Source organism: Falco naumanni, chromosome 1, assembly GCF_017639655.2.
Source record: "Falco naumanni isolate bFalNau1 chromosome 1, bFalNau1.pat, whole genome shotgun sequence".
NCBI classification, from domain to species: Eukaryota; Metazoa; Chordata; class Aves; order Falconiformes; family Falconidae; genus Falco; species Falco naumanni.
The window spans coordinates 18,635,890-18,649,098 of NC_054054.1; the positions used below are offsets into that span (position 1 = coordinate 18,635,890).

The 13,209-nt window shown below is 51.6% G+C and overlaps 2 protein-coding genes and 1 long non-coding RNA gene across 14 annotated transcripts in view; 2 read left to right on the forward strand and 1 right to left on the reverse strand.

Moving 5' to 3' along the window:
• SCD5 (stearoyl-CoA desaturase 5) overlaps positions 1-1,674 on the forward strand; it is a 31,511-nt gene extending 29,837 nt beyond the window's left edge. For both annotated transcript variants that reach the window (XM_040583531.1, XM_040583539.1), the window contains exon 5: positions 1-1,674. In XM_040583531.1, coding sequence (XP_040439465.1) covers positions 1-191 — 191 coding nt within the window. In that variant the 3' untranslated portion in view covers positions 192-1,674.
• Positions 1,558-10,151, reverse strand: LOC121083350. Of its 5 annotated transcripts, none has more exons than XR_005826323.1 (3): positions 9,862-10,151; positions 9,709-9,786; positions 1,558-8,780 (listed from the first exon to the last, which is right to left on the reverse strand). It is a non-coding gene; the product is annotated as an uncharacterized LOC121083350 (long non-coding RNA). The 5 variants fall into 5 exon arrangements; XR_005826325.1 differs by lacking the exon at positions 9,709-9,786 and having other exon boundaries at positions 1,558-8,427; positions 8,547-8,780; positions 9,862-10,058; XR_005826324.1 differs by lacking the exon at positions 9,709-9,786 and having other exon boundaries at positions 1,558-6,525; positions 7,028-8,780; positions 9,862-10,058.
• Positions 9,089-13,209, forward strand: part of TMEM150C (transmembrane protein 150C) — a 25,287-nt gene continuing 21,166 nt past the window's right edge. For 3 of the 7 annotated variants that reach the window (XM_040583583.1, XM_040583611.1, XM_040583573.1), the window contains exons 1-2: positions 9,095-9,140; positions 10,495-10,629. Coding sequence is in view for 1 of the 7 variants with exons in the window: in XM_040583573.1 (XP_040439507.1) it covers positions 10,584-10,629 (46 nt within the window). In the remaining 6 variants the exon portion in view is untranslated. Of the gene's footprint in view, positions 9,141-10,140; positions 10,160-10,494; positions 10,630-13,209 lie in introns of those variants that run through there. The other 4 variants (XM_040583593.1, XM_040583620.1, XM_040583630.1 and 1 more) reach the window with 4 other exon arrangements.

Genomic DNA, 13,209 nt, shown 5'->3' on the forward strand with positions numbered 1-13,209 from the left:
GTGAGGGTTTCCACAACTACCACCACACCTTCCCATTCGACTACTCAGCCAGCGAGCTGGGCCTGAAGTTTAACCCCACCACCTGGTTCATTGACTTCATGTTTTGGTTGGGGTTGGTCACTGACCGCAGGCAGGCTCCGAAGGATATGATCGAGGCTCGCAAAGAAAGGACTGGAGATGGCAGTGCTTGAAAAGTAACGCTTTGCTCTGCCAGCACTGTCGTGAACGTGGGTGGGTGGGTGTGCATGCACCCCTGTGCCTGTGGTGGATTTATTTTCCTCTGGGTAAAATTAGCTTTTTCAGATCAGTTGGGCCAAATTAATTCCCTAGGAACAGATTCGGCCCCAGCTTTTTTTCCTTACTAGGTGTCTTATGTCCAAACTTCAGACTATTAAGTGTAAAAATGTTATATATTATTTAATATTATAGTTAAACAGGAGAGAGATTTGATTTTAGTCACTGTAGTTCATGTCTGAAATACATTGTAATTTGCTTGTTCATGGTAAACTTTGGCAGGCTGGAGAAACTTAACTATCCTTTCCAAGTGCAGTTAGGGGAGATTTTTGTTCCTACTGTTAATGAAATATGCTTTTGAGACACATCCCTCAGAGGGGATGGGGCAGGGCCTAATGTGTTGTTTCAGCCACAGACTAATGGAAAGGACAGTAACGACACCGATGAAAACCAGAATGACCAAGGGGAAAAATCAGCCTAAACTTAGTCAGACATTAGTTTGAAAAGTTGCTTTCTTGTTTTTGTTAGCCCTGTTAGCCAGCCCAGTGCTCTGTCGTCTTTGCTAAATATGAAAACCATTTACTGCTGAGCAGGCTTTTGTGTTGAAGATTAGTCTCTGTACAGGCCAAAATACCATCCGATGCTATGTTGAGATGATTCCTTTGTGTTGCGTATGCATCGTAATTTGTAAAGGTACAGAGCTCAACCATGTCTTAAGCCAAATAAAGCTTCGGTTTCAATGTTTGGAGACCTAAGTTATATCCTAATCAGTCATGGCCATCCATGCATGCATGTTTTAGCTCCTTTTGCACAAGAGGCCTCTTAATTTCTTTTTTCTGCCTTTGACTAGTGGGTCTTAGAAAACTGACCTTTGTCTAAGTCAGAGTCTCTACTAATATTTCAGCTGCATGCAACATCCGTTGGTTTCTGAGCAAAATATAAAGACAGTTATGTAGCATCTGAATTTTAACAGTTGCCTTGTTTAAAAAAAAAAAAAAAAAAAAAAAAAGGCATGTGGAATTAATGGGACATATAGCCCTTTGTGTTAGATGTTAGCCAGTGCAGGAGAGAGGCTTTGTACTGTCAGCACTGGAGCACTTTTGAAGATAGAGGGCATGATTTTCATTTATAAAGAAGGTCACTGCCTTGTCCCTCAGAGAGGCAGTGCCTGTTTCCCAGCTGTGTGGCCCGATGCCCTGGGCAAGGCAGGGATCTTGAGATAACTGAGACTCAGACCCAGATATTTTCAGGAAAGAACTGGAAAATAAAATTTAAATGGTTTCTTTTATGTTCTGTTTCTTGATTTTTTTAAATGACGCCATATAATATAAAAGAGTTGTCTTTATTCTGTATTTCATCCAGCAGGTGTTTTAACAGTGTTACTTTGCCATTAATGATGTGTAAACTCTTGAGTGATTTACAATAAACAGTTACGAGTTAGACTGGCGGCTGTGTTTTATTTTAAAAATCTCCCAAAGCAAAGAGCTTTGTGCATCACACATCAGAATTACAGCGGTGTTTCACTTGGCATTTCCAGCTATTCACTCAGGGCAGCATTTCCAAAATACCTCCCCCCTCAGCGTTTCTGGTTGCCTCATCAGTGGAAAAGGAGTGCTGTCAAACGGAAGGGCACAGAGAGATTTGATTACTTTGGGTTTAATGACCAAGCTGATTTAAGGGGAAAAAAGAAAATGCAAGCTGACATAAGCTTGAAGGGAAGCCGTGGCAAGTTCTTGCATGTGAAAATCACAATTTAATAGCACAATATCAGCCCAATGTGACAAGGACAATGCTTTAACCAAACCTATTAAGTATTTTGTTTAGATTTTGCATTAAGTTCTCCTTGTTTCTGCCGAGATATGTCTGAAGACCTGCGTGTGCCAGAAGTCATGTCTTGATGTGCATTCGTCCACAGTTGGGGCTGTTTGACAGACATGGGAATCGCACACAGTAGAGTGGGAGATGCCTCCCCACCACCCCCTAGGGTGCCTGCCAGAGAGGGTGGAATTGGACTCCCAGAGCTGGGAGGTTTCTGACCTGTTGGTTACAAAGATAGTGCTGTTCCTTCCTTCTTTGCATGGTTGACAAGCCCTTGGAGAGTGGCAAAAATCATTGGGAACCAGCCTTCAGAATTACGTGGGAAGTGGGTGTGGACTTCATGTTTGAGTGTAAGAGCAAGGCTGGGAAGACGAGCAAATGCCTAATCTTACTGGTGTTCCCATGATTTTGTTTGTGCAGTTTCCTGGCTGGAGAACTGCAGTGAATGCTCTTTACAGGCATATGGATACACATCTTCCTGTTGATATTTATCATACTTGAGATCCTTTTGTATCTTTTTTTGTACTGCTGTTACTTGGACTTCCTTAATCTGATTTCTGACAAGTACATGGTGTAAGAAGAGTAACTTGCCCTGTAAAGAGGTACGCCATTCTGAACCTCTCTACCTGAAATTACAAGGTAATTTTTATTCTATTTTAGCATTCCCTGTGGGTATAGCAGCAACAGCAGTTCCAGGCAGATTCAGGGATCTGAGATGTTGAAACCGTTGGCGAACCACCCATGGTTTTGAAAAACTGAAAGTAAAGAAACCTTGGTAAGGTGGGTGCTGAGGCATGAGCTGCGCTCGTTTCTGTGGACTTTGGTACCTCTCCTGCTGATCCGGTAGTAGAGGACCCCACTAGTACTTTCTGGGCAGCACAAAAGCAGTGAGGGACTGGGGGTTGGTGGCTGGCTGTAGGCTGGGCTAAACCAAAGATGCGGTGACTGTCAAACTTAGCCCTAAGACCCGATTGTCTGTTGTCTCTTAACTGTTCCCAGCACATTGAACTATCTGGAATAACACCACCTGAGAAGAGGTAATTTGTACGCTGTCCTGTAGGCTGTTTCCAGGCTCTCAGGCTTTGTCATGCAGCAGGGACTGGATCTTTACCTTTTTTTCCCGGAAATTGGTGGGGCCCTTAGGAAATGCAGTGCTGCCTCAGGGGTTGTGTGCTCCTTCCACTCCCAAGCAGAAACCCCCAAGCAGGTCACCTGCTTCCTGTCACGGGGTGGCTCATCTGCCCTGGGACTTGGCACAGTCGCTAAAAGAGAATTTCAGCTGTAACTTGCAGCATGTACTCGGCTGCGCAAATATTGATGAAGCCCCATTAGGGCTGTGTACAAACACAACCGTCAGGGTGTGGCATGAGGTCAAGGTTGCAATGAGCTTCCAGGTTCCATCTAATCCCATCTTTGCTGTGGTCAGGCACACGGGCTGGGCTGCATTCAGGTAACCCTCAGAGCAGAAGGCAAGTGTGAGCAAAACCTGCTGGTGCTGGAGTTACACCTCAAGAAAGGGGCTGTGGTGAGAGGGTGAGCGCTGGCACTGAAGATACGTGTCAAGAGCAGCCAAGCGGAGGGGACATGTCCTGTGCCATCTCCTGCCCGGCAGCCCCACGGCCACGCTGGCGGCAGTCCTGCTTTGCACCAGTGGGCCAGGTGCTGTGCCAGGATCCTGCGTGGCAGCACCGCAACTTCGCTTAGTCCTTTGGCACTCGGGTGCAGAGCTTTGCACAGGGGCCTGGGGTGGGAAAAGAGTGTGTGGCCAGCACTAGGCTGGTCACCGTATCCCTGAGCTGGTTTAAAAACAGCTGGTGAAAGCAGGGGTTGCTGGCGGCGAGGTGCAATATGCGGAGGAGGCTACATGGGTCCTTGGGGGTGGATTTCTGCCCACTCCCTTCAGTGGCTCTGCTGTTCCTTTGCAACCCCTGGTGATATCTGCATCCCAATCTGCTTCTGCAGCGTGCAAGCACAAGGTGACTGCTGTCCTCTGGCTAGCAGTGATAATTTTTCAGGCCCAGGAATTGGCAGCTTTCTGGAAGTAAGCCCAGCAGATGGGAAATGCAGCTTGGCTTCAGGTATCACATTGAGCTGTTGAGGTGGGAGGTTCCCAGGAAAAAAAGAGGTCTGAAAGGTCTCCTGTGTCCATGTGAGCCTGGGAGTCCATGCCAGGCATGAAACATGGTGACAGACCTATGGGCTCTGGTCAGCTGATGTTTGGGGTATTTGCAGGTGGGACGGCTCTCAGTTTGGAGGGGTTCTTAACAGTTGACGATGCATCAGCTCCCAGGCTGTGGCCCCAAAAGCATAGCCGGGCCAGACTTGTATTACCTCGATATTTTTGCTGCCAGACCATTTCATAGCTATACCCTTATGCAGAAAGGGTCTCACAGGGAGTTATGGGGCTCCTTTTCATCACCTTCTGGGGCATTTCTGGGAATCAAGGTACAATCTCCAGTAAAATCTTCTTTTAAAAGAAGAATAAAAAATAAAATTGAAAGCAAAGCCCAGTGGGAAGAGTAGACATCTGTTAACACATGCCCACATGCCCCAGCTCCCGCAATGCTTTGGCTCCGTGGTGCCCAGCCCAGGAGCTGAAATGTCTGGCATCCAGGGGCACACACCTGGCGATGCCAGCCCCACTAGGTGGGGGGAATTGGGGGAGAAATTCAAAACCCCTGAAACCTAGCAAAGCACTCAGTTTGTGGAGGACCCAAGGGTGCCCCTGCACGGGCAGAACTGTTTGGAGAGGCTTTTGCTGTTTAAATCACTCCTCACACATGGGGGTGCATTGCATTTATGGAGCGCGTCTCCTGCTGCCCTGCTTCCTGGAGAGTTAAACCCTGGTTTAGGCTTTTTCTGAGAAAATGATAGCAGAATTCCCACCCTGGTTTTGCAAATCTGCATTCAGCTGACCCTGGCAGGCCTGTCCAGTTGCTCTGCGTGCCGGCTGCCACCATACCCATCCAGTCCTGCTGGCTTTGGTACAGCCATAGCAAGTCCCAGGGAGGCAAATGGTTTGCAGCCTCGTGCCAGGAGCTGTGCCGCTGCTCCCCACTTCATGCACCAGCCATGGCCAAGCTGAGGTTAAGGCCAAAAGGGCAGAGAGCAAAGGTATGGCCCCAAAGCAGGTAAAGATGGGGCCCCGCTCCACACCAGCTGCATCAGTAAAGATAAATCCACCACCGAAAGAGAAGCAGATGAGCAGTTGAATCCCAACCAAAAAAAAAAACAAACAACAAAACCAAAACCAAACAAACTCTTTCGCAGACCTTGGCCTGGGAGAAAAGCTCTAGTCAGCAGCAGATAAAAACTGTACGTGAAATGGTGCCTACTCTCTCTGTGCAGTAATGCCTAACGTCAACATTAACGGGGGGTACTAAATTTTCCTGGCTGACATAATTCCATTAGTGTTTATAGCATAATAATAGGAAGTAATTATTTTACTTAATCTCATTATTCTTAAAAAAAAATAATTTGTCTTTTTTACAGTGTCCTGCCAGGCCAGAACACGTGTCTGCTGGGGCCAGGGCACACCAGACTGCAGCTCTCATCTGCGCTTCAAGGCTTCCTCCTCACAGTTCGGATCCTGACTGTCTCACAGGCAAGTCCTGTTTATCTGATGTATTTGCCATCACAGCAGTAACTCTTTTGACTTCTCTTATTATGGAAAAAAAAAAAAAATTGGAAATTTTGTATCCATTTTCTCTATTTCCAGTCTTACTTTTTTAAATGTTTAAATGGTGCTACTTTCTTGCAGTGAGATGGAGTGAGTCACTTCAATTTGCTGCTCCAGTCCCAAATCTTGGTGAATTTTTCTGAGTGGAGATCATGCGGGTGAGCTGGGAAGAGGGAGCAGTTCATCTGGGAGGGCTGGGATCTGGGAATATTTCTTAGGATGAGAGAGAGCACTTGCAGGTGACCGCCCCTCCAGCAAATCCTGAGCACACCTGTTAATGCCAAGCCAAGGGCATGCATGCTCAGACGGTATCTGTCTAGCAATGGGACACTTGGAGAAATGAAGTCTATCACAATATTTAAAAAGCTGGATAAAGGAACAGATGGCTTTGATGAGAGATGATCTGGCTAATTAAATGAGGGTTAACAAACTGAGAAACTGTTGCTTAGGCACTGTATTTAGCCCATGCATCAGGGTACGGAGCAGCTCTGATAGCTGCTGCTGAGTGTTCCCTGGCCCCTTTCCCCCACCACTTCCATTTCTGGGTGGGTGATGTTTCTTGCCAGGTCTTGCTCAAGCTTTGGAGCAGAAAGAAGCAGGATGGGAAAACCAGGTGGTAAATCTATTTTCAGAAGACATGTATTTCCCAGGACTGAAAGCAAACTCAAAGCAATTCCCTTTTCCCTGTTTGTTGCTGGAAGAAAGCGGATGTGGAGATGACACATAGTTCAGTCCCCGTGAAGAGCACTCATATGGTGAAATCTGGACACAGAACATGCAGCTGCTGTAAAGCACTGGGGGGAGGAAATATTAATTAGCAGACAGCAAAGCAAAGCCATAATTCTGAACACTTGCTTGCATTGGAGCAGGTCCCCTTTCCAGGCCGGGTGAATTGCCACTGGGTCTCAGTGGCCCAGCAGGAAAACCCAGTGAGGACTGGGGCAGAAGTCATGCACTGCTCACAGTGTCCCAGGAGCATCGCCACACCTGGACACCAGCATCGTTGAAATCGTGTCTTCAAAGACATGGGCTGAGCAGGGAGGGACATCAGTGTCAGCCTCCGGCACTCCCACCCCTGGGAAAGCCAGGCGGAACCCCAAATGAGATGGGAGAACGTCCTTATGGCTACTCATTTTTGTGATGGTAGCGTTGGTGGATATGTGGGAGGGAAGACTCACTCCACAGGCCAAGGTGAGCTTTGAGACATGCAGCGTTACCGTGAGTGAGGCAGGTGATGCATTATTGTGGGACGCAGTTCAAAAGCAATGCCCCCACATGCCCTGCCTCCCTACATACCTTTGCACCCACGCACCCCGTGGTGGGGGGATGCTGCAGGACAAGGTTCACGGTAGAGGGGCTGTTCCTCCCGTGGGACTGGTGTCCTGTGAAGAAGGGATTGCAGGAAATATCCCCATGGTCCCACGTAACAGCACCCTACTCCCTACACCTCTGTTGCGTCCTGCACCAGGTGGGCTCTAGCACACGCTGTCCCCAGACTGTGCCCTTTTTTTAAGGCAATTTTTTCATTTTTGAGAGGTCTTTGGTAGGCCTGTCAGAATTGTGCATTTTCCAGCACTCAAAGGGACACCATCTGCTCCAAAAAGAGTTGTGAACAAAATGTCTCAGACGCTCAGAGTTTACCAAAAATGAAATTGCTTTAAAATCCCATATGCTGCATTGTTTTCCTTCCAGCTTTGGCTGACGACAGGAGTGACTAAGGTGGTTCCTGATTAGTCGCTGTGTTTTCCTTTCTGGCCAAAATCGCTGGGGCTGAGCGCTGTTACTTCTCGCTTGTCTGACAGAAGGGTTTCTTCAGCCTCAGCTGTGGGAAGCCAGAGGTTACTGAACTCAAAGACCTCCCCCCCACTCTGTTACTTTCGCAGTGAGCTTTCTTGACTTTTGTTGTGGCAGGAAGCCTTGCAGCCAGGGATGCGGATAATGCTGATACTTCAAGCAAACTTTTTTCCAGGCACCTGATTTTGGGGTCTGCCTTGGTGACATGGGGGCAATAGCACCTCCTTGCCCAAGGAAAGCCGCACCTGGCAGTCACTTGTGGTGGCCTGCAGCTCCTTAGCGTGGCAGTGCCATGAGGCAGCAACGTCAGTGCACGCAGAGGGAAAACCTAGCCAAGATCTCCGGATCCTGTGGGGCTGCAAAAAGCAAATGCTGCAAAGAGCCGTTTATTGGTCCAGGATAACATAAGATTTGAAATAGCAGAGCAAGAAGAAGGTTATTTCAGCTCTAAAAATAGCTCCCTCCGCCTTTAAAACACCAAAAAGCATGCACAGCAGTTGCCTTTCTACAAGAGTGGCTGCCCTCTCCCTTAGCAGTGCCACCGCTGCAGAGACACAGCCACGTCGGTGAGGGTTCAGGGGACCTGCTGGTGCTGCACGTGCTCTGAGGGCCCGTAGTCCCCAGGGGTCAGAGGGACAAACTCTCCAGGGTGTGCTGAGGGCCGCAGCTGCAGGGCACAGGAGCGTTCCTCGGGCACTAGGAAGACTCCGTGTAAAACACTGATGCACTGCTGGTGTGTAACTCGGCTCGCTGCTGCGGCCTGGCGCAGATTTAGGTGGGTGGCCATCTTGTGTTGCTTCCTGAGCGTTAGCGCCAGGGCAAAACTTGGAATAAGTGACACCTTATCTGCATTTTAGGAGAGTAAGCAAGGCAGCCAATAACCACAGCGGTCCTGCTCCAGCCTGGCAGAGAGGGGAGAGGAGAAAAAGGTGGTAGGCTTATGTTGACTTAACCCGACGAAGGTCAGACAGTGAAGGGATCCCTCCACCCCAGGAAAGCTTCCCCAGTGGCTATTGCCAACCTGTTTTGCTGGGAATGTTTCCTCTCAAAATTCCTACCGCAGAGAGGCTTGACGGTGACCACGAAGCACACCGTCCGTTCGCAAAGGGCAAGGGGGTGGCAGGGGACAGCCCGGCACAGGCTGTTCCTGCGGTCTCTTGCTGCTGGCTGGCCGCTTCCCTCGGGTCTCCCCGTCGGCTGAGGGCTGCCCAGGGCCACAGGCTGGGCAGGTGCTGCCGGGACTGCGGAGGGCGGGCTGGGGGGCGACAGACAAGGGACCCGTTCGCGGCCGATTTCAGCCCGCCCCGCCGCGGTGCCAGGAACAGCCTGCCCGGGCCCGCGCCCGGTGCCGGAGCTGAGCATGGGGCTCGGTTTCGGCGGAGACGGGGGCAGCGGGCGCCGCGGCCGCACCCCACCGCCCCGGCCCGGCGGGGCCGCGGGACAGCAGGGCCGCGCCGAGCCGAGCCCCACGGCCGCCGCGGCTGCAGGCCCCGCCCGTGCGGGGCGGCGGCGATGCCGGGCCACCTCCCCGGGCACGGCCCGCCCCGCTCGGCCCAGCCCGCCCCCCACTCGCCGCTGCCGGGGCCGGAGCCGCCGCCACCGGAGCCGCCCGCAGGTAGGAGCCGCCCCCGCGGCGACTGGGACGAGCGTCGGGACCCCCCGCTCCCCCCGCCCCCTCCCGGCGCGCCGTCGCCGCCCCGTCGCGCACCCCCGCCGGCCGTCGCTCCCCCTGCCCCGTCGCCCCCTCCCCGCCCGTGGCCTGGGTGCCCCCGGCGGGGGGCGGCCTTGGCGGGGGGCGGCCGGGCTGCCCGGGGCCGCGGGGGGCGGGGCGGGCCCGGCGGGGGGCACCGCGGGGGCTCGGCGGGAGCCCCGGTCCCTGCGCTGGCCGTGCCGAGCTCTGCTGGGGCAGGCAGGGAGGCGCGGGCCGGGTGAGGCGGCTGGGGCCGCTTGGCCTGGGGCCTGCAGGGCTCGGCGGCGGAGGGGCTCTCCTGGGCCGCGGGTCCGAACCCCCTGTGGCGTCCCGCCGGCGCTGGGGACCTGGCGGTGGCGGGGCTCGGCAGGGCCATCGGGCACCCCGCTGCCCGCGGCTGGGGAAGCGCCTGGGCTGGGGCTGTGGGGTGGGACAGGCCCTGCCGCCCCCACGTCCCGGCGGCATGCCTGAGGTGCGGGCTGTGTCCCGTTACCTTCCCGGCAGGGGAGGAGATTTGGGGAGAGGCTGCTGGGCTCCCTGGGGAAGGACGGGCAAGATCCTGATCCTGCCTCTGAGAGAATGAGACCAGGCGGTGCTGGGCGCTGGTGTCCCAGGGTGATGGGGTCGCTTGGCACCTCAGCCTTACCTCTCTCTTGCAGCAGCGTGCTTGGTTCAGAGTCCTCAGGCTGGAAAGCCTGGGGGAGTTCTGAGCCGCTCTGCCCTCCTGCCTTTTTTTAATTATTATTTTTTATATATATTTTTAAAGTGACCTTAAGGACTGTCCGATCAATATTCACATGGTCCTTACGCCATAGCAATGTACACGTATGGTTAATTATGAACAGCAACTCAATATGGAGGAGGGAAGTGTGCGAAAGGTATATCCCAACATACCGCCCGCCTGTCATGTCTTGTCAAATGGATAAAAGTGCCTAAAAGAAGAGGTCTTGATTCTTGCTGGCTTTCTGCCTCTGGGTAACAGGGTAAAGAATGGGGACTCGTATTTGCTTGAGAAACGTTTGGCTCCTTTTCACTGTTGTACTGTTAAAAGTCAAACTATTTGCTTATTCTGTTCCTCGTGTCCAGCTGTCAGCGTTTTCTGAGCCTGGATGGTAGAAGTCAGTGCAGTTGTTTCGTTTCCCCTTCTTTAAGATTCTTTGTGCTGCAGTGTTTGCTTTTCAGATGCAGAGCAGGGATGTGTGCTTGTATGAACACCAACATTTTCAATTGTTTTTTCTTGGAAGTAATGTCATGTCCGTGGTTTCCTCTCCACCCCTAGCCATTTCCGGGCAGCCCGAGATTGCAAGATTGCGGTTTGGCCCAACAAAAGCATTTCAAGATCCAGATCTTACAGTCCAAGCTGAAACAATGAGCTCTGATTGCAGGATAAGCAGGACCAAAAAAGCAGAGAAAGGTTTGTGGGAAAGGAGGGAGACGATCCTAAGCAATATATTGGGAGGAATAAACTGTGAGGGAGGGTGGCTGGCAGGTGATGAAGCTGCTGCTGCAGTAGAGGGCTTGGACCAGGACTCTCAGTGTTCGCTTCTCTGTGTCACCGATTTCCCATGTGACCTCTCGGTGAGCAACTCACTGGCCCCATTGCGTAAAATGGGGATAACGATATTTTTTGCTGTCTCAAGAAGACTTGCAAAGTTCCCTAGGTGCCTGACTCCCCTCACCTTGGGTCCCCACAGGTTGCAGAAGTGGTCACCTGAGGTGCGGGGATGAAGGTGTCGTGAGAGGTATGAAAGGCACCAGGAGGAGGGAGAAGGGTGGAGTAACGAGGAGGAGGGAGGAGAGGAAAAGAAGAGTGATGAAGCTTCAGAAGCCATGAAAGGAATTGTTAAACTATCTATAGATTACCTTGCATGGGGTTTAATGCAAATTTTTAATGCTCTGGATGCCTCTGGATGGTCATGCCTGCAAGGGAGAGCTGCCTACAAGAGCAGCAGTCTCTCTGTAAGAGTGCTGTTTGCTCAGTTGAGAAGTGTTTGCCTTTGGCAGGCGTGCAGACCTGGCTCCTTCGGGGAGGGCAGGTCCTGTGTGCAAGGCAGAAGGGAAGCCTGCTCCTCACCCTGCCCACCACACATAAAAACAGAGGCTTCCTCCCCAGTGCCTGGGTGCTGTGCTGCCCAGTGGAACAGGTGGCATGGTCAGCGAGTCCAGTGGGAGGGGAGGCCGAGGTGCTCTCTGGTGCTGTTAGGAGAGGTCTGGACTGCCTCTCCTGCAGGGAGCAGTGGGAAGGGAGGAAAAGCCTGGGGAACTTGGGCCAGTCTGCTGCAATGGTGCGGGGAGTGTCCAGCATCCCCCTTTCAATTTCCTGAGCTGGGGCAGATCCAGGTAGTTACGGAGAGAACTTTTGCCCTCCCTATCTTATTTCCTGCTCCCCATGAGGAACTGTGGGGATCAGCAGTGATGGCTGCCTGAGCCAGGACAGCAAGTGGCCTGTCAGTTTTGACCCCACAGGACTGCAGGAGTGGGTTTTGCCTGACCAAGCCACTGGAGGTGGCCACAGCTTTGTCAAGGAGAGCCTCCCCAGTGTGGTCTTGGTGCGGCTGAATGCTCTTAGAGGTGGTTTCGTGTGGTTTTTAATTTAATGTATATCTCTTGTGCTACAGGCAAGCCTGTCTCTGAAAATATTTCAAAAGGGAGCAGAACGTTTAAGCCCTCTGGGTGTGCTCGAGAGGCTGGTCACAGCAGCCTTGCAGGCTTGGCCCCTGTTCAGCAGGTGGAGGCTGTTCCCTGGTTCCCTCTATTATGTTTTCAATGGGTTTGCATGAAGTGAAACGCTGTACTGCACCTTCCTGATAGCTCACCTGAGCACTTTGCAAACAGCAGTTAATGGTTGCAGCAGCCTGGGAGAGTGGTAAATAAATTTAACTAATTCCTACAAATAAGGAATACTGGTGCATCAGTGGTGAAAGCCACAGAAATGCTTATGTGATTGCTTACCTTGTCTCAGGACAAAGGATTTCCACAGGTTTAAACAGAGCTAAAAGACGCATGTGGTAGGTCGTACCCTTGACAGTCTGTATGCCAGAGAGGGCTACCTTAGAGTAATGACAAAAGGCAAGTCATGGGTACTGCACGTCCATTCCTTGCAGTTTACCCTCTGGCCCATCATGTCATTGCTGCTTCTCTGGTGCTTTGGTGGTCAATACAAGGGGAAGAGGACCTTAGTTTGCCATGTGAGTAGTACAGGAGTCCTCAGGCTGAAGAGGTTGGTGAGGGAAAACTGTCCTGAGAAAGCTCGATGTGCTGTGCCACACTCCCTGAAAACTCACGGGCCTTGGGTGTTTTCCCCATGACTGGCATGTGCAGGCTGCTTGGTATTTACGCTTCAGCTGGTGGTGCCCACTGGTGTAGCATAAGGAAATGCTGCTTTGGGGACAGTGCACAGCTCTTCAGAAGCATAGAGCTGCAAAGTGCAGTGGAGAAAGGAGCTTGTGCTTCCAAACAGTGGATAGGAGAGGGGTAGAAGGGGCAAGAGAGGAGAAAGACAAGGTGAACCATTGGGAAAAGCCTTGCTTACACTGCATGGGAAGCTCTGTAGCTTGAGTGTGTGTTTTGTGTTTGTTGGGGAAGAAAAACAGTGGTGGGGTAGCAAGGGGAGGGAAACCTGGAGCTGTTCTGGCCTTCAAGGCATGTACTCTCTCATCCATGAAGTACAGGAAGAGAAGCTATAATCAGGAATAACTGCTCTGTGAAGTCTGCTCTTCTGGGCTTAGTTTGTCTTTCCTTACCTTCAAAGCTTATCTGTAAGTCGACATGACATACCTGTCTTTGCCAGGTTTCACCTCCCTGTTGTGTGGTCTTTGCTGCTCCCAACACTTACGTTGTTTCCTGATAATGGGACAGAAATTTCGGGCAGGCGTCTGCCCCTTTCTGTTGTAATGTGTGTCTTGGCTTTGCTTGCTCACGCACATTGGAAATGCTTGAAGGCATTCATGGTTTTGGAACTGAGGAGCAAATAAAACACGTCTGCAGACTTCTA